General features: G+C 38.8%; 1 protein-coding gene across 11 annotated transcripts in view; it reads right to left on the minus strand.

The window, feature by feature from the left end:
- TRAPPC9 (trafficking protein particle complex subunit 9) overlaps positions 1-26,859 on the minus strand; it is a 538,181-nt gene that overhangs the window by 238,432 nt on the left and 272,890 nt on the right. For 9 of the 11 annotated variants that reach the window (XM_075085899.1, XM_075085893.1, XM_075085900.1 and 6 more), the window contains one exon: positions 19,920-20,010. In XM_075085899.1, coding sequence (XP_074942000.1) covers positions 19,920-20,010 — 91 coding nt within the window. Of the gene's footprint in view, positions 1-11,593; positions 13,300-19,919; positions 20,011-26,859 lie in introns of those variants that run through there. The other 2 variants (XM_075085902.1, XM_075085901.1) reach the window with 2 other exon arrangements.

Here is a 26,859-nt window from a genome sequence, read left to right on the forward strand (position 1 = left end):
GCACTTCCAGTTCTCCCAATATATCAAATCCATCACTGATGTTTGTAAAGTTTCTCTTTGATTAAGAAAGTGTGTATATATACACATCGTGAAGTCAAGAATTCAGAATAAATTCCGCCATTCCGTATAATAAGTGCATATCTCACGTATGAGCAACCACCTCCCACGTCAGTGTTAAGCTCCAGGTAGCATCCTCCTTCTTCCAAGTCATGCATATTTGAAGACAACAGATCAATAAAAACAAAAAAATACGCTGGCACCAGAGGACCTAAAGCTATGAGGAGCAGATACCAACGTAGGTTTAAGAAGTCAGAGCAGGGATGGGCCAAGCCCTTGAACGGCGTCAGGACAGCTTCTGACAGCCCCTTCTCAGGACATTCTCTTCCACATGAAGACTGGCTGTTCACGCAGGGTTCCTCCTGCATAATTGAGCCTCCCTCCACCTATGGTCCCTGATCCTCATGGCCTTCCTCAGACTTGTTCCCATGGTTCACATGATGGTAAGTTAAATTAAGAGCTCATCACCTCAGCAGGGAGGGGGAGAAGCTGGGCTCCCTCCTGCCCTCCTCTTCAGCCCCCCCGGCTCCTCACTGCATGAGCCAGCTGCTCCTTTGCCCCAGCACTCACCGCCCCCGTGACAAGGCATACTGATTGAACCTCCTAACCTGACCCCTCCTGCCAAAAAAGAGGAACTACTTCCCCCTCCAAACCCCGCTCCGGGCTTTTTCCCTGCTGTTTTAGTGAGCTGAATTGAGTCACTGTGCCATGAAGTGACAGAGCCAGAAACACATGAGTTTCTTTCACATAAGAGTGAGAGATGAGAGATAATGGGACTAAGCAACATCTGTCGGTTTTGGTAGGAACAAGCCATTAATGTCTTGTCTTTTCATGAAGCCACACCCTCCTTTTCTCTGTCATTCCCTTCAGCCAATGCCCATTTACCTAAATACTCTTCGATTACAAAAGAAAAATAATTGTAGAATTGAGATCTCTTCAGTTTCTCCAATCCTTTTTTGACAATCCTTCAGTTTCTGGTTTATTTATGTACGAGATCCTGGGGACAGGAGCTGCCTATTAATGTGTGCTCACTCTGTGCTGCTGCCTGGCACGATTCGAGCAGACAGAACAACGTAATAGTTATAACCGCACGGACTAAGTCAAATACTGCCTATAGAGAAAGCTTGAGAAAGATGGTGTTAAAAACTGCTTTGGGTATGATGAAAGAGTAGAATTGAAATAATTTCCTGTTTTAAAATGTATGTGATAATGGACTCCATGTGTCAGAAGATAAGAACAACCTCCAGCACCAAGACCTTGAAGAAATTCTTAGAGGAGGAGTACAATTAATCTCATTATCACCTGAGAAGCAAGTGTACCTATCAGTGTATTATTTTACTCATACTTTTCCTATGCTACATAATGTTTGGTGAATAAGAAGGGTTACATAGCACCTTATTATTATTAAAATATGATGACAGTGCCTGTGTCTCCCCAAGCAGCACAAAACTCCAGACTCATATCCTCTGGAAAATCTTTTCATTTTTATAAGCCATCTGTCAACAGGACATTTCTTCTCTGCCTTTCCTTTGATCATACAGCCCTAATTTTCTCAATGTGGCAATTAATCTCTTTTCCCCCTGATTTTTTCATAAAGATATTAGAAAACCCTCTGAAGCCTCCACATTGTACCCTCAGCTAATATATGCAGCCTTGTATCCCTATAATTATCCCCTTTTCTCCCCTCCTTTCTCCCTTCTCCCTTTTACATATCATCTATCATATCCTGTTACAATAGGACCACATGATCTTTTTTGTGCTTGCTGAGTACCTATCCAGTGCGCTATGAGCTGTCCTGTAGCAGATATAATCACCACCACCCACAATTCTGTTCCTCAGATTACCAATAGAAATCTCCAGGCTCTTTTTTCTTTGGCAAACTCCGCGTTGATATTATATCTTCCGTTCATGCAGTACGCTGCTAAGGAAATGAATGGTGTAGATGTCAGGCAGAATAGCATGTACTTAAAATCCTTCGCTATTTCAGCAGATTGCCTTTTGCTTGCATTAAGTCTTAACCCCTTTAATAAAAAACTTTCCTAGAATGAATCTTGTGACGAATAGGTATTGAGATAGTCTTTGGGAAAATAAAATCGTTCACTTAAGGAGAAGTAGAACATTTAATGTGATTGGATACATCATCCCTCCCCGAGTATTCACTTCATGCACAAAATCCTTCTGATGCTTTATACCTTTAGTGTCACAATAAAGAAATCTTCTTATTACTGAAGAACGATAAGAGAGTAAACAGCAGCTGTGTGATAGCACTGATGTAGCAGAACATACCCCCGTGAGGATTCTTGACCTTTCAGCCTCGGTTTTCAATGCTGCAGCTAAAAATATCTTTTCTCCACTGACAAACATTACAGCTACACGCTGCAGAATAGCAATGAGGAGCTTTATGCTCTAATGGCTTTACTATAAATAGAATCTCTTCAATGTTAAAAGCTCTTCATTAAAAGGATTAGTGGCTACAACACACAACAGGAACAACCGATACCAAACCTCAAGCTTTGTAGCACAAACTGATTTTAAATGTACTAGATTTAAGATTTCCAAAGTACCTGTGTAATTTGGTGAGTAAAGCAGAATGAAAAAGAACTCTCTCCTCCCCGTGCCACATTTTGAAGAGCTGTCTTTGATATAAAATTAACAGTTTGAGGCATCGGCTACTATTCTCATTTTCTCCAGTTCAACGCCGAATTGACTGGATAATGCAATGTCAAAATGAAGTACAAAGTCACGACAACTGATGTCAGTACTTGAGCATAATAAATGATCAGTTATCTGCTAGAGCAGAAAAATTTTCTTTCCTGCCCGGTTTAAGACAGGGACGCAAATTCTCACAGGGCTGGGCTGCGGCTCTGCAGCGCTCGGCTACACTGCGGTAAGAGTCACTCTCTGACTGAAGTAGGAGGGTGACAAAGGCAGGGACGATGAGGAGACAAGCCGAATGAGAAACCTACTTACCATTTCAGGCTAAACACTTAATAAAGCCAGCGGTAGGAGGTTACTTTGAGATACATTGGCAAATATACCATCAGACCGATGTCTCACAAATACTATGCCATGGGAAAAAGACTGGAGACAAGATGTAAATTAAAGCAGAAATAAGGCACATTTTTAAAGTGGTGAGCTATCCTAACATAGCAACAGTGAGACTGACTCAGAAGTCAGAAACTTTGAGGAAGAAGATAGATGTTACCTGCCAAACATGAGACAAACTGACCATCTACACACATTAGAAATAACAAGCTTGTCGAGTAGCCTGTTAACAAAAACGTACCTGAAGCATTCAAAGATTTTTAAACTTCACTGATAAAAACTGTGTTGCATGTGCAATCAATGAAATGCAATCCCCTCCAAGACTAACCGTACTCAAAGACACTCAGTAACCCTGCACAGCCACTGTGAAAGGGAACTATTTCATACTTGGATGCAGTTTACTTGCTCCCATCTTAGCCTGAACTACCAACCCATCTCGCAGCGGACCATGCCTACAGTTAGCAGTGCTTACTATGAGCTTTAGAAATGGGCTAAGTACGTCACCTAAGTACTAGTCATCCCTGGGCAAGGCAAGCAAAACTGCAGCCTGTAACAGAAAGGTGTTCCTTGCAGCACCTTGGAACACATGTGAAAATCTTACTCCAAAACACCCCAACAAAAAAAAAATCAGGCAATCAGAGAACATGTACTGGAAGACTAGAGGGTATATCAAGCCTTCAGACCACTGAGGTTTTTAAAGAAAGGACCATCTGTCTATGGATCCATTCTATGCTTTCGATTGACAAAACAATGCACCATCAATGAATTCCACTCCTCGCCCTTTGACTTCTTTTTCTGTGGTCCTGCAACTATGTTTGTGCTTCAGCATTTTTAGCCTGTTTGAATTAAAGCAGATGTGGTAAGGTAGTTCAGATTATTTCTTTAATAGAAGGCATAGTTTCGATGAGTTGGAACTAATGGCATGTTTAAATACATTAATGGTCTTCCTCTTTTATATTTGTTTATTGTTAGAGAACACAAATTTTATCAAACATAAAACAAATTTAGACTGCCAGAATAACTACGGATGGCTTCTTCCCCTCTGACATTTAGACAAATGGCAAAGTTTGATTCTCTGCAAAAATTGCTAATATGCAGAACTACATACTTTTTTTCATTTTAAATTAGAGGATTTGCTACTAACATGCCATATGCTGTGTGATATGTTTAACAGAATGTTACACTTCTAATTGCATACCAATCAAGGGCTCATATTTTCCAACAATTAGCAGGGTAAAGTATAAATTTCCTGGTGTCGTTGGTGCTTTCAGGCATCCAACAGAGCCTACAATATTTTAATCCACACATCTTCGAAATCACAAACATGATTTGGCTTCAGTAAGAGACCTCCATACACAGGCGACTGAAAAGGGGAGGATGGGGAGAGAGGAGGCTGGAAGATGCATTTCTACTGACAGCACCGTCCTTTCCACTTGCCAGGATCTCCCATAAAAGTTCTAAGATATTTAACCCCAGAAATGGGGTAAAGATCTCAGGTGGAATTTTATGGGTGGGCTGGGGTTTGGTTTTTGGGGGTTTTTTTGGTTTGTTTTTTTTTGGGGGGGGTGGTGGTGTTGGGGGTGGCAATCAAGGTATAGCTATTTATAATGCCTTGACCTCCCATGAGGTTTCTCTTCTAACAGGGGCTGAAGGAAGAAAAACACAGCTATTTCTGACATGTTAAGGATCTTATAGAATACGCTTATCTGAACATTTGAAAATCACCCAGTTTCATGGGTAAGCCCAAGAAACGAAATATTCTATATTCTTGCCAACTATAGCCAGCTTGAGTGGGGTACGGGAACGGAAAAATCAGGACACAGCTCTACGGGTAGATCTCGGTAACTTCCACTTTCTTGGGCAGTAGAAGGTATCCAATCCTGATCTTCATCATACGGCTTTAGAAAGTTTCAAAGATATTTTATGCTGACATTAGCTTGCTTTTTATTTGTATCTACTAACTTGCTGATATTCAAATTTCACTAACAAGTGACGAATCTTCCCATCATATCATTTATTATTTATTATGGAGCAGGAGTGAGCTACTTAATGAATAACAAGACGACTCGGATTCATTTTAATCCCTGTTTCAAAATAGAAAGAGTCCCAAATCACTTTTCACCTAGACATTATTACATATGAGTAAGATTTTACTGAACAAAATATTTACTTGTGTTTATTTCAGTGTTTGCAAACTTTAATAAATTCACTTTGCCATCAGAATATGAAGTAATGACAATTAAAGACTGTCTAATCACTGCTTATAAAGATAGTTTTGATTTGCTATTAATTGCCAGATACCGTGTACTCAGATTTAATTTCTAGTGAAATGCTCAGGGCAATTCGACTTTAGCAGTGAAAATATTTGAAGCTGCACTTACATCTCCTGTTTCTTCAGTGTTATCTCAGGGCTCAAAGGAGCCCTTCATATAGTCTCCTCTCTAGATTTTAGCAGGTTAGGAAAAGCATAGGAGTCATCACTACAGTATTTCAGTTTAAAGCTTCTTCCCAAAGGCAGTTCAAAGGCTTTATTACTGCGAGCTTGGGTATAAATAGTACCATCCAACAGTACTACCCAATGGTATCCAAAACACTGGCATACTGGGAATATGCACGTGGTTAGTGTGAACTTTCATGGAAAACGAAAATAACTGAACAATCAAGGGTCACATTTGGAATCTGTGCAACTGAGGAATGCCCACTATCTCACACAGAATACAGTGAGTTTTTAATTGGAAGAGTAAACTATAAGGTGAAATAACTGAAGGCACAGACAACCTGCTCCCAAAATCCAGTGGACTAATGTTTTAGTCCGTATCTACAGACAACAAGACCTGAATAAAAAGTAGTTCCTGGGCTACATGAGATCTCTGGTTTTCTGTAATACTTTGGGCCCTTCATCTTTAAATTTAGACACGTAAAAATTTTCTGGCGAGTTCATACCATCGAACTATCCAACTTAATTTGACTAAAGATTTGCTGACTATTGTGGCATGCCGTATGGCAAACAGCTCCACAGACTGAAACTCCAGATGAAAGATAGAGGTAAACGCCATCTGTGGTATTTTACATAAATCAGGTAACACTACTGGATTATTACCAAGTTTCCAGCACCAATGCAAAACAAAAGACACTTTAAAAGAGAACAAGAAGGATAAAGCATGATATTATATAGTATGCGAGAGTTGTTCTTAATCTCAAACAATATATTGCCTAAGAAAAACTTTATTACAAGAACAGAAGGAAACCTGTGAAGCTTAGCTCTGCATGGTGATCAAATAGATGGATTTTTTCACTCTCTCAAGATAACAGAAGAATTTCATTGTCTGCCACCATGCCTTTTAAAGAACAGCTTCCAGATTATCACCACCAACCTGTATTACAAACTGCTTCCTCCCCTGTCAGGCATGTATCGCTATATGCCACAGTTCTGGTTTACCTCTGCTCACCTGTACTTGAGTGAATTATGCACAGCTTTCTGAATGGACCTCCTGTACCAAAACTATGTACTGTGACAGCTAGGAAGCCAAAACAATTTCTCACAAGCAAACAATACTGTATTGCTTCATTTTCATTCCTTGCTGGGGGTCATTCTAGCATATTTTTTACCGTTATGTAGTATCTATTGCTTTTGCAGAGATTTCTGAGTGTTACTGGCTCCAAGAAATGGCAGGAACTGCACTACAACCTCCCCAAAAGACAATAATTGGAAGGGAATATCCAGATATTGAAGTAACACTCTGTGGTGGGTTGAGCTTGGTCGGCTGCCAGGTGCCCACCCAGCTGCTCGCTCGCTCTCCCTCCACAACAGGACACGGGAAGAAAAAAGGATATAAAGGCTCATGGGCCCAGATAACTACAAGCAGACTGCTTACCAGTCACTGCCACAGCCAAATCAGACTAGACTTGGGGAAAATGAAACTTATTGCCAATGAAAATAGATTTAGATGGTAAGAAACTAAGTCAAAATTTAAAACACCTTCCTGCCCTTTTCCTGTTCCCAGCTTCGCCCCCTCACTCCTGACCCCTCTCCCCACCCCGAGGGGGGCAGGGGTGGGGATGGGGGCTGCGGTCAGCCCATCCCAGCCCCTCTCGGCCGCCCCTCCCTCCTCACACCCCTCCCTGCTCCCGCGCGGGCCCTTCCCCGGGCTGCAGCCCTTCAGGGACCCCCTGCTCCCGCCTGGGCTCTCCACGGCCGCAGCCCCCGCAGGAAATATCGCCCGGCTGCGGCGTGGGGCCCTCCCCGGGCTGCAGGCGGGGTCTCTGCTCCGGCGGGGCCTCTGCAGGGCTGCGGGGGGTCCCTGCTCCGAGCCTGCACCGCCTCCTGCCCTCCTCCCCCTCCTCCTCCGGCCTGGGGGTGCCCCTGCTGCTGCTCCCTCCTCGGCTTCCTCCTCCTGTGCCGTGTTTTGCCTTTGGCCCTTTCTGAAGCCCGTTTCCCCCCGGCGCCCCCAGCTCGGCTGAGGGGCTCGGCTGTGCCCTGCCGTGGGGCCGCTGGAGCCGGCTGGGACCGGCTGTGTCCGGCACGGGGCACAGAGGCAACACTTGGCCATGGACATCCCATACATTTTGATTTCCAAGATTTTGCACGTGCATGTGATGAAACTGTAATTATTGTGTAATGAAAATCAATCTAAACTTGACATTCATCTGTGTATCTGTGTTTCCTAACAATTGTTGAATTTCCAGCTAACAATACCAACAGATACTACAAGAAACATGTCTTTGATCCTACATTCATAAGGTCAATACAGGTCATCTGGAGAGACAAATGTCGCTTTGTCACTCAGAATACAAGCCTAATAGGAAAAAAAGCTGTTATATATCTGACCGCTTAGTGATCGAGCTGCAGGCATCAATCCAATTCTTACTAGACAGCTACGCAGGTGCAGGGTTCACCGCCACAAATGGACAGTTTTCTCAGCATCAGGGCAAATGACAGCAGGAAGGAGCCTTTTCTTCAGAAACTATCTTCTATAGCAACATCATCAGCACAGCCAGTGGAATGTCAGAGACCTGGTGAATACGACATCATTCCAGCTGTTTGGAGAAATGACTCCCAACATTATGTGGAGCATCTTCCTTATTGTTTGCTAAGAAAGACTTTAAAGTGATGAAAAAAACTAATAACACAGGAATTTCACATCAACAGACAAACTGTACTCCATTTGAAATAGTATAGATGCGTTTTTACAACATGATATTAATCTTTGACAGAAATAAGGCCTGATACTGCTTTACTACACTATTGGTCATGGCGTTGAGTAGCTGAAACTTGAAATATAATCAAAATTAACTTCTGAAAGTTTTGGTCGTTTAATTATTGTGTATTTACTTAGAGTGATTACATTATTATCCACCTTAGAGATCCTGCTACGCTAGGGAGACAGCAGCAACTTGCTAACCACTGTGTTGTAGCCACATATCAATAAAATTCACACTGGTCCTAACATATAAACTTTGAAATGAGCCAGAAGGTTTAATAAGCTGAATTTATTCCATCATTGCCAGTTTCAAACTAATGTTTGTGAGAGAGGCAATGTTGGTTTCAATAGCCTACATCATGTTCTGTGAAATAGTAAATATTCACTCTAATTTTGGTGATTAATAGGGGATAATAGATAGTGTTTACAATGAAAGCACAGATTTCCCTCATTAAGGTAGAGATCATTAAGGATCTGTGTCAGGAATGATCCTACTGAAGATCTAATCTTGTACTCCAGATCTAAGAAAAAAAAAAACCCTTTTCAACATATGCAGACAGAGGCTACTGAGATAATTGTGGGGTGGGCAATAAAAATGCCCCACTACGCTATCAAGGAGACTAGGAGTAGTCCTGGCTGCTGTCTCAAAATGCACAAAATAAAGAGAGAGAGTGAAAAAAAAGACAAACATCAGAGACTGAGAGAAGCTATTTAAACTAAAGAACAATATTGACATGAGAACAAAAGCACTGGAAATGAGTCACAAATAAATTTAATCTTGAAATTCCTATTCACAGCGAGGTTCTCAGACGGAGCTCGATAAGTTGACAAAAGGCTCTCCAAACAAAATTATATTGAGACACCTTCTGCAATCTACTTCTGAATTAAATAACAAAGATGTATAGTTCATGTTATGAGATTAATTTAAAACAATGTGCGGACAATACAAATCACTGTCTATTAAATACCCACAACCAGAAATCATTTCCTTCAAATACAACTTAACTGTTTAACAAAAATAGTTCATAAATAGCGAATAGTGAGCACGCTGCTGATTAACACCTTCATTAGGAACAGATGTGCAGAAACTCACTGGTTGCTCCAGCAAGTTATACAAAATTATAGTCGCTAGGAAACCAGAAGAGGTCATTTTGCCTCTTCAACAGGCAAAGTTCAGGATGTTCACTCCAACTGAGAGCTGTTTACTGATCTCATTTTCATCCAAATCTCAAAACTTAGATTACATTTCTCACTCATTTTTAATTTTCTTTGTTTCACTACCACTTTTTGGCAATTTCAGTAGTGAGAGAAACCTGCATGTTTTCTTTCTGGAAGCGGAGCTTCTATGGGAAAAACTGTGATAGTGAAGGAAGAGGTGATGCCAAATGCCATGAAGGAACCCACAGTGTGGACGCCTGTCCCTATGGAGTCTGCCTCCATTTTGGAGAGTTTATGCTTGGGCCTAAATTTCTGGGCAGAATGAGTGAGCTACAAATATTTGAAACAAGGGCTCTGAATCAAAGTGGCCTAATGTATAGGTGCAAAGTCATGTTTTGCCCAGTCTACCCATGTGAGCTACGAGTAAGGCAAAGCCCAAGCCAAGAAGCCCTGCCAGATCTGAGCTGCTGATGCCCCCACTCAGGAGTGCTCCAGCTGGAGTCTGGAGCTTGGGTCCAGCATAAAACCAACTCTGAGCCTTCACATCCCACTAAAACAAATGGACTAAAAGCTCCCACAGCTGGGAGTGCTGTTGGAAGACTTCCAGCCAGAACCATTCAGGGCTGGTGGCACCCATTTCTGCTCTGAAGTTTCTGTTTTATGGTCTCCAACACTTTTAATACCTGGGCTTTTCCTTTAGCTTGAACAACCCAACCCCATCATTTCCTCAGATAACTGACAGTTGACTGTTTATCAGAGCACAGTAATGCAATTATCCCCTAACACTTCTTTTAATTATTGAGGATTGCTGCTGCCTTTTTTTTCTTTCCTGAAGTTTTCACATAAGGCAACCAATTATTTCTCTCTGTGTAATTCCAGACACCGCCGAGACATTTTACCCTTTCTATATACTACTAACATTTTTAATTAAGATTCTTCCTTATTTCATCTCTTGTGTCTGGCCTTGATGTAAAAGTTCTTTAACAGCCCTGTACATGTCTGATATTATTGAGCCACAACTTTATACAACACTACACAAAATGTAATGCGTAACAGAAAACAACTCGAGTATCTTTTGATGAAAGCCCTTTTGTACAAAGCCACCCTACAGAAAACACTTGTTCAGTTCCTCTTTTATATCCCAAGATGCAAAAAAAAAAAAAATAATAATATCTCCTTCTGTAACTTTTTCTAATGTAGCCATAGATAATCAGAAATGTTATTAAAGTGAGGCTGAATTTCTGTCTAATAAGGAAACAGATACTAAATAAAAGGTCTAAGTTCACTACTGAGTATACAGTACCAATGAGCACACAGAATCACAGCTCAGGAAAGATCTTCTGTTTGACTGGCTGCCTTTGTAAAATCAGATCAATTAATGATTCAAGTCAATCAAATGAAATTAACTTTTTTCCTGGCCTAACACTGTACAATCTTTCTTTTCAAAAAATATTATGATTGCTTAATACAAAGGTCTGGGATACAGAATAAGAACAAAAGCAAAATCAAGTTCTGGCATTGTTTTACCAAAGAGACAGTGGGGAGAAGGAACAGGCTAATAAAAATCCTAAAATGGAGAAAAATAAGACAGCAAAAAAACCTCTTATGCTAAAAAATAGAGAATTGGCTTCCAGTTCTGACAGAGGGAGACTAAAAAGGAGAAAAGGCGAGAACATGAAAGAGCGAGGAGTTCAGCCAAAGCTTATATTTCCTCATACAAATCTGTCTGTTCTGGTCTGTGCTCGTCCTGTTGAGGGTTTGACAGTTGGAAGCTATTAATTTCAGTATTACAAGGCTTACTGAGGTGGATTTATGTTCTTTACAGTTGTTAATTCACTTCTGCTTCCCTGATGAAATAAAGGCCTACTTCAGAATGAACGCTCAAAATTAAACCAACTTCCCTCCCTACAAAACGTCTGTTTGCCGGAAAACTTGCTGATGATAGGTCACACTGGCCTTAACCGATGAGTCAAAACACATGGGGGTGGAAGGACAATGCCTGCAATTACTTGGAAATTTTTGCATTTATTAAAATACAAAAAGAAAAGGAAAATTTTCTATTTGACGTGATTAAGTACAAACTTCAAACTACAACAGAGTACGCTTGCGCTTCAACCGAGAAGATGTAATAGTCCAGTCAAACGGCACACTTTATTAGTAAAAAAGAGTCTGATCCAAAGCACAATGCAGTCAGTGAAAAGACTGTTTTCCTTTACAACATTCACGGCATTCCGTTCCAAGCACAGGCATTATTTTTTCAAGGGAAATAAAACAAAAGCTGAAAAACGTCAGAAGCCAGATAAGGAAAGCTCATCATATGCATTCTGGAATAAGGCCTCCCTTCTTGCTTACTGCCCGAAACCAATTACACGCTGAACCTGTCCTACATAGGCTATTCGGAATATTCCTCCACTGTAATTAGCATATTTTCCATTTCTCATTCTCTACACACTTAACTGTACAATTCATTTAATTGCTGGGTAATTAAAATCCTGACTGATCAAAGCATCTTTCTTGCCTCTTTTGTTAACACATACATCTTCTGATCTTTTATCCTGTTTTCTTTTTTTAACTGTCCACAAGCTGAATCATATTTTTCTAAATTTTTATTCAAATGGTATCTTCTGTGTCCATCAAAGTAATAGAAACCTATTTCTCTGCAGATTCAGTGACACTTTTCAGCAAGTGGTTTACAAGACAGCTTTTTTGTGTTTTCAGTCTTCTCCCTTACAATTATCTTCACACCTGGCTTTGAAAGTGTAACCCATTTTCATAATTATTTCAATAGCTTTTCATTTTTTAATTTAGATGCTCAATTAATCTATTATTCAATTTACTTCTAACAATACCTAGAAAATTAATCACCTTGCATAACTGTGTAACAATTTATCATCATTATGGTGTTCCTCAATCACCTGTTATCCCTTATCTGAAATGTCGTAAATGATATTCCTATAAAGAAATAAACTATGCATAGGGTTGGGGGTTTTTTTGCTTTAAAAATACAATGGTTTTGTAAATCAGATATTGAAAACAAAGTCAGTCACTCAACATAACGAAATGTATTAGGCACATGTGCCGGAATCAAGCTTGGAAGAATTAATTTTCTTGCTACCACAATGTCCTGTTCTTTTTCTCCTTTTCATATCCGATTAAACACCATTATTTGGTACTTTCTTCTCCAGCTGTAACATTGCATCAAAAACCTTAATGGTCTTTAAAAAAAAATCTAGACTGCATTTATTAACAGCCAGTTTCTGTGCAGTATGCTCTTATGGCAAGCTGCCCTACTTCAGCAGGATTTTTCCTTCCTTGAGACCCCATCCTCTGATGGATTTCTGGAGATCAGTCAACTCTTGATGTTGCTAAATTAAAAGAAATCGGTCTCAGAGAAAGTGCAGTTCAAAGCAAACAAGGCTGTATTAGACATCTCAGCAGTGAACACAGAACTCAACTGCCAGATTTACCCAACTTTTGAGAATTGATCTAATTTTATTCAGGGTAGTATCTCCACAGCATAAACCCAACAATAAGTCTTCATTCTTTGATCACCTCCAAAACTTTCCTTTTTCCTATTCCACTTTGATTTGAGCTCTTCTTATAGAAGAAGTTTCCCATGTGAGGTTCCATTAGACACTTCTACAAATGTCACATACACCTTTCTTCCTAGCTGAATTACACCGGTAGCTCAGAGTAACACGTCACCAAATCCATTCCAATGGCTTCAGACAGCTGAACTTCTGGCAGATTTCTGCGTTACTGGTCTCAGAACAGATAACCTTCTTTTCTGGGTGACATTTCAGCCATTTCATTTATGGTACTCTGGTTTATGAGATTACTGGAAGATTATAAGAAACACAGAGAGATATTTTTTACCAAGGCCCATAGTGACAGGACAAGGGGAAATGGTTTTAAACTGAAATAAGGTAGGTTTAGATTGGCCATAATGAAGAAATTCTTTACAATGAGGTGGTGCAACAGTGGAACAGGTTGCCCAGAGAAGCCTCGGGTGCCCTGTCGTTGCAAGTGTTCAAGGTCCGCTAGGATGGGACTTTGAGCAACCTGATCTAGTGTCCTAGATGTCCCTGCCCATGGCAGGGGGGTTGGACTAGATGACCTCTGAAGGTCCTGTCCAACCCAAACCATTCTATGATTCTGTGATTCTGTGTAGTAGCAAAAATCACTAATGATTCACATTGGTGAAACTAGACCAATACTTAGACAGCTCCGTTAGTATTTGTTACTCCATTTTCCCTCCTGCCTCTTCTCACTGTGTTGTTAGAAATGCTGGACCTGCAGCTTCAGCTACGAGTTCTTTCAGAAATCTGAACTGAAGTAACCACTGGCACTCCACCCAACCTGTCTCAACCTGTCTGTCTTTTCATAGAAGTTTTGTTACTTTATTTTCACTTTAGGGTGTTCTCGTTATTCTTAGCATCTTTTCTTTGAAATCACTACTGGGCCAGTTATGTCTGAAACCCTTTCTCTACAAGCTTTTCCTCTCAGTTTAGAGTAACCAAGGCTTCAGTAGGAATTAGAAACAACAGCTGATTCAAACATATCACACAATAGCATGTTTTGACATGCGAGAACATTATTCGTGTGCCAGATGCCCTAGTCTTATCAAGCTAGTCCATTTTTTTCAATGTACTACCCCAGTCCTTAACACTTCCCAGTAACTAAAGCGTGTTGCTTGTTTGACATTGCCAAAATATCCTCCAAAACAGCCCTCACACAAGCTGTTAAGATATGAAAGTGTTCCCACCTCTCTTGCATCTTAAAAATAACAAATAAAAAACCTGAAGATTTTTGTAAATGGATGAGAAAGGTCGGTTACCTAGTAAAATCCATTTACCACCAGAATGTTTCTCAGTTTTGGTCTTTCAATGAATCAGACTGTGATTCTCTACTTTATAGACAGCTTACTCTTGAGAATTTCTGGCTAACGCTCATGGTTTCATCTTTCTAATGATCCAATCTACTGTAACTCTAAAATATAAATAATTGAAGACTATTTTAGTTTGAGGAATTAACAGAATAACATCAATAATTTTTTGAAGGCAGACCTTCATACACCCTGCTGATCTCTCCGTATTTCCAAGCTTGTACCTATACAATCTACATGCTTCTGTGAGGGGCCTATGAGGGGTTTGCTTATTAAAAGAGAAAATAAAACTACTTCCTTACAGTTGCCCATTAAAAGTATTCTTTGAAAAAACATCCAAGAAAGCCTTGGAATTTCAAACATAGGGCAGGAGCAATATTGTAGGACTCCCCTGACGAAAGCAAAACTGTTAACAATCATTATGTCTGCGGAGATCTGGCTCTTTTTAACTAGGTCCTTGGAGACAACAAGCTGTCAGGGTGTCAAGATGGCATCCAAAACATGCTCTGTATTCAGGATGTGGTGATCTGACACTGCTGCAATCCCTAAGAGTTAATCACATGAATTGTGGAAAGAAAGATTTAATTATGGTCTAAAGTCAGACTGGAAAATGCAAAATAAAACGGGTGAGTAGTTTCTGCAATGAATTTTAAGATCCATGAAATATATAAGCTGTGAAAATTGATTCTGATTTGACACTCTCTAAAACATACAATGAATTATTACGATAATTTATTTTAAAAGTAATGCTTCCATAAGATGTTTTGTGAAACTTAACCAGACAGGACTTCCAAACAAGCTGTCATGAACCGCATGCTCATAAAACACTTCAAAATACTTTTAAATCTACCTCTCCTATTGATTCCAACTACCTGCGAGGGACAATTTAAAACCACCTTTCAATTTTGAGTTTCTGAGTTTTCTCTAATTACAGTATGCCTACGTGATGCAGGTAGACACACAACTTAGTGTGAACCCACAACAAAATGTGTAGCAATCGCTACCTCTAAGCGAGCAATTAAGACTTTGGCTACTAACTATCATTTTTCTTAATTATGATCTGGAGAGCATTCAGCAACACCGTTGTTAGTTCTCCCTTCAGTCACATCCTAGCAAATGAAACGTTTGTGACATGGTATCCATGACCTATTTAAATGTTATGAACTGTCTTGAAATTCATGTTTATTATGAACGAAGAAGCGAATAATGAAGGAAATGAGTGAATGAAATAAAAGCATGAATGAAAACAAAAAGCTATTTCTGGACTTTGCCCATGGTGAAGCTTTACCAATGTATGGTGTTTAGAGCATTAATACAAATACTGTCTTTGGAGTTCAGGTTAATGATTGGTTTTCAGTTATTCAGTTAGTTTCTACAGAGAAGGAAAAGCTAGGTATTTGCCCAATATATTAAAACATTTGGCACGTTTAGATTTGTCTACAGTTCTAAATTCCTAAATCAAATTTCTCTACTACATCTTCACTTTTATACATATGAGGATCATCAGGAAAAGATGTTTTTACCTGCTGGTTGCAGGCAGTGAAGGAAGTTAAGCTTATTTTGATTTATGTCGGAGAACTTGTAAGTTTCTGTTGTGAAATTTGTGTAGAGCATGCAAAGTGTTGGGAACCTCTCGCTTAAGAGGTACTTCTCATCTGAATGTAGGAACACCCTGAGTCCAGCCTATTCCAGGTTCAATCAACAGTCTATTTCAAACTCAGTCTATTTCCAGTTCAATAACAACATTTTGTGCACAGCATTTATACCTATGATAATTTTGCTATGAAATGCAGAAGAGCACCATCAAACTGATAAGTGTTTGGTCTCAGAATTTTGCTTGCTCGCAAAACTCAGCAACGTAAATCAAATAAAGTTTGAAAAAATATCGCACAGCCAGCAACTACAAATGCCTCCATCTCATCATTCTCAAATCCAGCCGCGGAACTTGCACGACATATGCCTTTGAAGAGTCTTGGTTCTCCTCATTAAACTTTGGAGGCTATGTTTCCTTGATTTGATGATATTAATATATTCACCTTAAAACCGCATCTATTCCTACATTTGGTTTGTTGCCCAGCAGTAAAAAGAAAATATGTCATAAATTTTAAAGAACATCAAACTTGCTGGTGTTGAACAAGATTATGGTTTGCAATTATGTGTGATTTACTAACCTCCCTAATAGACAACTTCATTTTACAGAGATGTACTAAATCTTAAAATCAATTTTAACACCATATTAAGAGCTCTCACTCTAGCCTTTGACATATTTTCTTTTTATGGTTCCTCATGGTTTAAATACCTTTCCCCTCATTTAATTATATGAACTCACAACCAACACGGTTCAATAAAAGCCACTTTTTTCCTCTATCTGACAACCTTCAGAGCTGACTTCTGACTCTCAGAACAAAACTTCAATGCCACTAAGTTTTAATTCTACTCTTTGTCTTCCGTTTAATGAAAAAAAGGCAAGATTGTCAAATTTACATGAAAAATTATTTCAATATGCTTTTATAATTTTAGAAATGTAATATTAACTGTAATATGAATTAAATATGCCAAATTTAAAAGGAATTCTGAAGTCCAGCTTTTACAAATTTGAACAAAAGCCAGTCATTTTTTTAATCAAAACTCTGTTAAATATTCATTCATGTTTCAGTGTGAGCACTTATAACAAAGTAAACCCTTCAGTGTTACCATCAATATAGCAAAAGCCTGAATAATCATAGAATCTATTTTATTGCATAACACTAAGGCAAGATTTTCAGCCAATATATGCAAAGATTATATTACAATGATGGCTAATATTAAAGGGCTCAAATTAAAACACAAGTTATTCTTAACATACAGAAAAGCAAAACTAAAAGCAAAGCAAGGCTGTGAGTACAGTATTATGATTAACAGAAAAAAGATCTGACACCATTATATTACAGTATTTTTACTGTACCTTTTTATCAATGACATCAAAATACTGGATGAGGCAGGACAAGAAAAGAAAATCTGTAGACTATTGCCTTATTAATTATATGTATTAGGCTTCTAGATCTCCTTTAGCAGAAATGTTAATAGTTAAAGACTTTTTAAGATAGCTTTCTTAAGTTTATCTCACTGGTACTCAGTACAGACCACTACCACTAAAGGAGCTGATTCTTACAAGATAGTTAAGGTCAACCACTTCAAAATATCAAGGAAAAAAACACAGGGAAGACAGAACTCGCATTACATCCTAGATGATTTGACACACGTAACACTTTACCATGCCTGTAAGTGTTGAACAGGAAATACATTCTGGCACTGAAAGACAATTTGAACTCTGAAAGACAACACGTCACGTTGTTGAAATATATGTGCACACAGGCGTGTGCACACACACATGCTCTTGATTGTCCAGACGTTCCAACAACTCCTTATGACTCCCACCCACCAAACTGTAGAAGACAATCTTTTAATTCCTCCTCCATCCCACAGGTTAATACAACCCAAATTAGCCTCGATTGCCAGGGTGCACCTTCTGGAGGTAGTAGCTTTCCTCACGATGACTCCAGGTAGGGCTACCTGGCTACAACGTTTTGCAACCAATTAGCAAAGATTTAACTGCTGAATATTCAAAGTTATGGTTAATTAAAAGAAACTAAAATGTCTCCATTGTTTTTAATTTTCATTTTTTGCTTTTGTTTTCAAGTAAAATCAGGCATTTAATCAAAACATGCTCTTCAGTAATCTCCACAGTGAGCTACGGCTTCTACATGGACATATTTTTGTATTATACAAAATAGATAATACATGCAGTAGTCATTCCAGATTGAGAAAATATTAGACATAAAAATAGCCTACTGCAAAACCACTAGTTTCTGCCACCAGAACTTTCAAAGAGGACATATCATATATAAGTTGTGGCAAACCAAGTATTTGTGATCCCAGAGGATCTCCCTTTCCCTGCTTTATTTAATGCCGAAAATTGACATATAGGCCATAATCAGCCAAGAGATTGTGCTTCAGAAAACTCCGCAGTTATGAGGCAGAAAATATCACAGAGTTCTGCCTGGTGTTCATACATTCTGAAAACTAAAGTAAATGGGATTCTTTAACTGAATTAAGCAACAACCTGAGAAATTACCAACTCCACGGGCAATCAGATTTTATGGTAAATCAGTGCTACATTCATGTTTCCCAGCTAGTGCATCACAGTACCTATGAGCATCACCATTTAGGCAGGAATACCAGACACAATCCTATGACTCTAAAAGCCTCTTTTACTAACAAAATAGTGGAATTTGGCATGAAAAGAAAATTAAAAGAAGAAAACCAAGAAAACATGAAAACGAAAAGACCACGGTTTTCATTCACAAGGCAATCTCCCATGCAAAAGTGCCAAACACAGAGCCCAGGTTACAAATGTGTTGAAGGTCAATGGCTCTCCGCAGAACTAAGACGACTCTCAAGTGACCTGTCTGAGCTCTCAACACGCATCTGACACAACAACTCATTTTACTGATGAGGACCAGGGCAATCATGGCCAAAGACAGTCACACAAGCAAGTGCTACCAAATCCTTGAATCCCCTGAAGAACAGAGGCCAGGTAAGCATGATTTCAGAGACAGATGATTATGGTTAAAGTTTGACAGGCTTATAAGAAACAACTTTAAACCGTTACCAGTTTAATCTTCTCATCTACAAAGTACTTACAAGTTTTAACACATGGGTTGAGGACGGTCCACATGCTTGAAACAAACACAAGCATTTAACAGAATAGACAAATACTAGAGCTGGGGATCATTTTAGTTTTAATAGTTAACACAGACAATAGTGATGGCTCGTTGTTCCTTAAAAACGGTCCTCTCTAGGTCACCAAATTAATTAAAATAAGGAGCATGGAGTTAAATTTGCTTTAAAAGCAAAAGCTTTGAAAACAATTTTCTGATGAACTGGATCTTTTCCTGAAGCCTGAAACTGACAGAGGAGAAGTGTTGGGGATAAAACATTCCATGTTTCAAAGCCTCTGAACAAGCCTTATTAAGAACCTCAGACAGAAGTCACATTATTACAACTCCTCCAAATTAAATTAATTCAGTATTTCATCGTTGGAACATCATTCTGCATGCAAAATTAAGAGAAATTGTCTTCCTTACTACACAGAGTACCAACTTTTTTGTACCTATAAAGTTAGCAATGTAAATGTCTAGATCATGATAAGCGATATACCATAAAGTATATTACAATTCCATACTAAAATATTTCAGAGAAATTACTTTAAAAACACACATCATCAGGCAAAGGGAAAATGAAGTAGCAGCGACCTCTCATCCAATACAACTGGGACTGCAAATTGCAGGAAAGAGTGCATACTCAGGTTTCACATTTACTAGCACTGAACAGTGATACTTCAAACAAAATAGATATCAATTCTACGTCTATCTTCAGCTAAGTAAAATATCTAAAGGAAAATAAAATTCCTAGCAAATTCTTCTGTATCACAGATTATCAGTAAATGAAAACATTATCATTCTCATGCTGCTAAAAATTACAAGCCAGTGTATCCTCTAAAAAGATCATCACTAGATTTTGACATTACTCACCCCACTGGAGAGGAGCCAACTGTAGATGCTCCAGGACCAGTTGATTAAGAACGCCTTCCACACTTGCTTCCCCTTCACGCTTCAAGGAAGGGTAAATTGGAATTAAGGAAAATTTTGTTTCAGAGAGAACAAGAGCATGTAATACATACAACTTCTATTATTCCAAATCAAAACTGCAAGCTAGAGATTCATTAAAGGTTAATGTTACATATTTGGTTTATAAACCCATGAACTGGCTAACAATAATAATTAAAGGAGGTGATACCTTTACAATATAAAAACTCCACTGAGGAGTGTTAAATATGAAGATGCAAAGGTAAAATGTACCTGAACCATGGTAAAACAGAAGGGGAAAAGAAGTCTGGAAGCTGTAAAAATGCCAAACCTGTAACTATGTGGTGCAGGATCAGAATTCAAAATGACATATTAAAAGCAATCTGAAAACAAAAAGGATAAAATTTAATAAGGCAATACAAAAGGGAACAAACGTGGGCTAGGATAGCTTTGAACAGTGGCTCGGTGCCAGTTCAGTGGAGGTATAGGGACGTTAGACAATGCAGTGCCAGTGTCGTTATCGAGGGCAAACATCATAGCAGAATCGCACAGGCACATAACCTGCAAGCTTCCCTTTCTACTCGCTGCTCTCTGAGCTCAGCAACAAGCTCAGACTGAAACAGAAGAAAAATAGGAAACATTCTTACTCTAAGAACAGTGAGGCACTGAAATAAACTGTTGGGAAAACCAGATTCTCTATTTTTAAAGGGCTTCAAAACAGGTTACGCAAGTAACATGAAGATAATAATTTCCATTTAAACAAATTAAGAATAATTTCACGTGTGATGCATCAACCAAGATAACATGTATCTGCTTACACGAAGAGCACTGGATTTCATTTTTCTAGTGCCCTGACTTCAGAAAGACACTGAGTACAAAGGGCTTTGAAGCACGTGCAAATGTCGGCACCATCTTGTATTTGGCCAAAGCTGCGTTCACTGGCTTTGGTACAATGTAGTAGCACAAGACGCCCCTGTGGCGGCTCCGTTGAGAGGAAGAAGCGGAGGCGGAGCAAGCACAGATCCTTCACGGATGTACATGCAGCATATGAGCGCCTGTGTACTCGCACTGGAACACCTCTGGCAAAACTTCTACCGTCTTTACAGCTCGGCTCATGCTCTCCGGAACGGGAGCATCACACAGAATCAAAATACAGAGAGGTGGGATCCGCTCTGAGACTTGAAAAAACTCCATTTTTAACTTTGTAATCTCCAAATGAAACAACCATAGGTGAAGTGGCGTCCTACAATAATAAAGGGCTATGCTCCTAGAAAGATTGATCAAGGTTTCAACCAAGGCCTCCAAGCGTACTGGAACCATCTTTCTCAAAAATAGACTAAAAAAAAAAATAGAAGACTACATGGGCTTTTATAAACAGCTCCTAAACACAATCGGTCCTTTTTCTGCAAAACTCTGGAAAGAGAGGCGCATCATCTGACTGATAAAGTATGTTCTCATCTGTGTCATTTAAAAGAAAATTAACAAGTTCTGCAGATAACTAATTTCTACCACAGGACATAATTTTACAGGCTCTCCAGAAGATTTAAAAGAAGAGTCTTGAAACCTCAGATTAAAACGAGATCTAACAATTAGTGATTGAGACTCGAGAACTCAAGATGATAGAAGAGCAAAGTTAATACATTGTATAGCATTCCTCCAATTTTTTTTTAATAATTCTCATCATACCCTGGAAAACTTTTTTTTTCCCCCTAAAAGCACTACAAATGAAGAATTCACAAACCCCGAAGAGTCTGAAAGCCATAAACACCACTAAAGAATGTATTTGGGAAACTGAAGGCAGCAGAATAACACCTTAGAAAAACATAGCTGCTGAAAACGAAGACCCAGGACATCAGCACAACAGAACAGTTTCCATAAACCAAACTATAGGATAGAGAATATGAAATTTGGATTACTTCATAGATAGAGCAGATGAATAAATGCTATCATAACTTTAATGTAAGGAATATAAGTGAGAGAAAACACTAATAAAAAGGCAGTATTTAAAAGAAGTTTTAAAACAGAGTGGATGCCATTAACTGTAACTTTAAACTAACTGAGCTGTAATTTACTTACAACTGGCTCACAGTTGTGTGTGGAATATTACAAATTTTTACTGCTTGAAGCTCCATGGAAAGCATAATGTCTCTGATACCATTATAAAATGACTATAAAATAGGTGATTCTCCATACTTTATAATTGGTAAATGCTATCAAAGCAGATCCATGTATTCATAAGGAAAACACATTTTGCAATTTCAAATTCTACACAACTACACATTATTTCTGAAGCCAACTGCTTCTTAGATTGGGTGCAAAACCTATGCATAGCTATACCTCAACTAATAAAAAAACGACATACCTACACTTCTTAAGTTCTGTGCCCAGTTTCGGTTTCCCAGTTCAAGACACAGGAATATAGGATGAAGTTCCCCGGAGGGTTACCAAGATGATTAAAGAGCTGGAGCATATAACATATAAAAAGAAACTGAGAGAATAGGGTTTGTTTGGCCTTGAGAAGACAATAAAGCTAAGAAGACATTTTATTGCTGTCTATTATAGTGGGCGGGTATAGAGAAGATGAAGCCAGACTGTTCTTGGAGGAGCACAGTAATGCAAAGCGGGGCAATGGACACAAGCTGCAGGGCAGGGTGTTATACCAGACCTGAACAGGTTCCTTCCACCCTAAATTATTCTACAGTCCATGCAACCTCGCTGCCTTCAGCTTACTCCACAGGAAGACCTGGCAGGGCCAGTGGCATACAGAGCAGTATTCAGGCTGCCCCATACGTATGGCAAAATAGACTTAAGCATAATGTAAATGCCTCAGCTGCACAAACTCATTCCCTTGCCAGCAAATCAAAAAAGTACTTAGTACGTTTCATCACGTCAAAAGTACTTAGTTTAACCAGTAACCAAAATCTTGCCCTCAGAGTATCTAGTCCAGCTTAAGCCCTGCTGCCAAGCAGACTCAAAGACAAAAATGGCTGAAGTTGACAGAGAAGCTCAGTATAGTCAGTATAGTCTTAACGATTCCTAAGGGACACAAATAGCATTGAATTTCATATAATTGATCCTTGTCTCCTGACTGTATATCATGCAATTATACAAAATTGCTCATTATTGTGCAAATACAAACTGAACATTGTAGCAAACTCATCACCTTGGAGATGAAAAGCAACCAAAATATGCAGCGATGAAATGTCAGAGCAAAAAGACAGAAAAGCATAACTCATGAGTTTGCCTATTTTCTAAGACAAGCCTTTAGAAGTCAATGAAAGCAAAGCAGTTGGAACGGGGGGTGCCAACGAACCCTTTCATTCTTAGCTCAAAGTGGAACTGGATAAATGGCAAAAGTGTAAGGTCCAGATTTTAAAAGTCATTGAAAAAAACTGCACGGATAAGTGGAAGCACAGACTGCCAAAGTTAAGTCTGACCTTGCAGAATCTGTCTACTTAACTAAACCTCCAAGCATTTTGCTGAAATCTCACTGTGATTATAATCCCGATCTTCCACAGGAGACAGATTCTTGAATCCCTTTGTTGACCCAGGCCTCATTTCCAACTGTCAAGTCTTTGTTATTCACAACACATGCATCAGCCAGGACTGACATAGTTGACTTCCAGTTTCCAGTGCAACTGTTCACATGTGGCAGTTCAAGACATTTTCATTTGAACAATCAGATGAGTTTCAATGGGGGCCTCAGAGGCAGTGAACACACAGCCACCAGATGCTATTTAAGAAAAATAAAAAACAAACCCTAATTTTTCACAGTAGACACCTTCATTTCACATTTCTTTAGGAACAGATTATATATGATATAAACTGTTTCATACCAAAAACCCTGAATGACAGTCAAATTAACTAGTTATTTTCCCAAGGAAAACTTTGGTCTTTTTTACAATCTTGATTGTCTAATGTGTAGCTGGGCACCCACAGTTATAACAGAGCATGTTATCTACTGCTTAAAAAGACAACAGATTTTGAAAAATAGTTTCTAACGTGAAGTTACTAATGTTTTCTCTCTCTGCATCCCTCTAAAAAGATTTCTTTTCAATAACATGTTTCTCAGTTCCTTTGCAAATAAATACAGGTGGAAACATGTACACAATCATAAAGAAAATAGCAAATGTTCATAAATAAAAATTATACTAATAAAAACAAATTTAAATTATTAATGATCACAGTTTATTTATAGCAGTAGCCTTAGACATACTTCAAGCTTTCTGCTTGATTATTATTGTGGTACTTTATTATTAAAACTAATTACATGCAGTTATTGAGGTTCTTAAAGAACAGTTACTTTCGCAAACAATTGTCGATGCTAAGAAGCTGCATGGAAATGTAAAGCTCCATCCAACTAAAGTATTTCTAAGGAAATCTTTACTGATGTACAAAAGTCGCACAACATGCAATGTTCTCATAACCGAAGATTCGTAATTATGATCAAGATGAAGTAATCAAAGGCTGAATAGACAAACAGAAAAGTAAATTTCAATAACAGTTATCAGTGGTTTGCTGTCAAGCCCAGACAGTATATCAAATGAGATGACTCAAGGTCCTCTCTGATACATAATAATTTCAAATTTCTGATTGGCCACTTACATGATGAAATGCAAAAACATTCCTAAAATTTATGTATTTGGAAAAGATGTCAGTGTTCACAAACCTAATAAATGATTCAAACTTATGAAGATCACTTAGATGAAATTCAATGAAGAAAGTTCCACGTATCACCCTGGAAGGAATCAAAAAAACTATAAATGGAAGTTGGGAATAATTTTTCAGTCAGTTATGCTGCACCATGCCAAAATATCAATCAGACATGGGACACCTGCAAAAGAAGTCAAGACTAGTTCTCAGAGCAAGCATCCGATCTGAAACATGGAAGGTATAAACTTTTATTCCATGAAAAACCTCACCTGAAGTGTTGCTTCCAGCTTTTGATCCCACATATCAAGAAAAATATAGCTATACCGCAGAACAACATCGGCAATATGACTGAAAGAGAATGTGCTTTGAAAAAAATGTTGGCTTAATTAGGCTTAAATACAGAAAAGAAAAAACTGAGGAACAATTCAACTGAGTACATTTTCAAAAATGTAAGAAAACATTGCAAATAGGACAGGCTTCATGCAAATCACAGAAATTAATACTGAAGTAAGAAAAAAAATGTGTAACTATTAGAAAAGTTAAAAATGGAACATGATATTTAAGGTGGCACCGGAAGTCTCATTTTTTTACTGGCTGTTAGGGCCAGGTTTAGAATATTTTCAAGAAAATTACTCCAAAATATTATAGTCTCGTTCACTGAAGTAGCAATTCTTTCACAGTGCATCAGAAAACTCCTCTGGCTGCAATCAAACCTGGGGAGAGCAGGAGACGGGGGGAAGAAAAGGAGTTCAGTTTTCAACATTCTCCGACCCAGCCCACTGCATGGCTGCAGAAATCATAGAATAACTTATATTGAAAGGCAATTCCAGAGCCACTGTCCAACCCTGTGCTCAAAGCACGGAAAATATTGAAATTGTATGGGGCTGTTCAAGGCCTTGACCAGAATTTTTCAGTAGCTTCAAAGACAACCATTTTACAGACCTTCAGTCAACCTGTTCTGCTATTTGAGCCCCCTCACGGTGAAAAAGATTTTTCCTAGTACCTAACCAGAATTTACCTGGCTGCAACTTGCTACAGTTACCTTGTGATATGCCTTGCTTGAAGCGTCAGATGTACCTTATTGACTGCTGCAACTCTTGGGCTTTGAGAAGGTTGCCCCTGGGGGTGCATCAGCTTTCCTGGACCCCTGTGCTCCTGAGGGCAGCCTCCTGTGCAGTCCTGCCTATCAAATCCCCGAAGTTTCCTCTCCTAAAGTCCAGGGTCATTATCTTGCTACTTGCTTTCCTTACATTCCTCAGAATATTAAACTCCACCATCTCAGAGCGACTAGACTACTAGGCTAGCAAGCCTGCTGGCAAAGATGTTCTTACCTTCAGGAGGGTGACAAGAGGCATTCAGAGCTAGAGGACAGAGAAAGACTGTTCCTTAAGCAGCAGCAAAAGTTATGACAAACTAAAATAGGTATAAAACTGAAGCATAAATAACTTCTTGATGCTACCCCTAGCCAAACCTTTCTATGCTTCCTATGAAAAATCCCTTCTGCCATCTGAACTTTGATAAATCCTTACTTATTCTCCTAAAAGTGAGGATCACCTGCATGTGACCAAATTCTCTGAAATAATTCTGAACATATTTGAATTTCTGAAGTCAAAATGTAGATGACACAAATCAATGGAATACTTTGAAGAATGATCATCTATGGTGGGTCTAACATAGAATGTGTAAATACCACAAAGAGAAGTTTAACATGCCCTGCATCTTCCAGATGGGTAACATGACATTTTTAACTCAAGATTTTGAGGAAGTCAAGTACAAAGTATCAGTAAAAAGACTAAAATCTTAGAGCACTCAGCAACAGACAGCGCACTCTAGAAACTTCAGAGGACACTTAGCACAGATTCCTTGATCCACGAGTCAGAATGCATAAGTCTCTGAAGAAAATATAAACCTTATCTAAAAATATTTAGGAAATATGAAGAAAAGCATAATTTGAAAATATCAGCCACCTTAATACCACATGTGCTCCGTCTGTTCAAATCCTGCGTTAAAACAAACCCCAGTTGTTAAGCTGATACCAGATGCCACCTAACAGATGCTAAAAAACAAGACAGCATGTTCTTAATTTAAATGATCTCAATACACCTATAATCTCAAAGCTATACTAAATTACATTACTCCAGAATTTTTCTTAATTGAAATGGCACGGCGGTAAGCCTTCTCATAAGAAGGTCTGTTTTCCTAATAATTTTCGTTCTATCAAAAATGTACAAAG

This window comes from Phalacrocorax aristotelis, chromosome 2 (genome assembly GCF_949628215.1).
Source record: "Phalacrocorax aristotelis chromosome 2, bGulAri2.1, whole genome shotgun sequence".
NCBI lineage: Eukaryota > Metazoa > Chordata > Aves > Suliformes > Phalacrocoracidae > Phalacrocorax > Phalacrocorax aristotelis.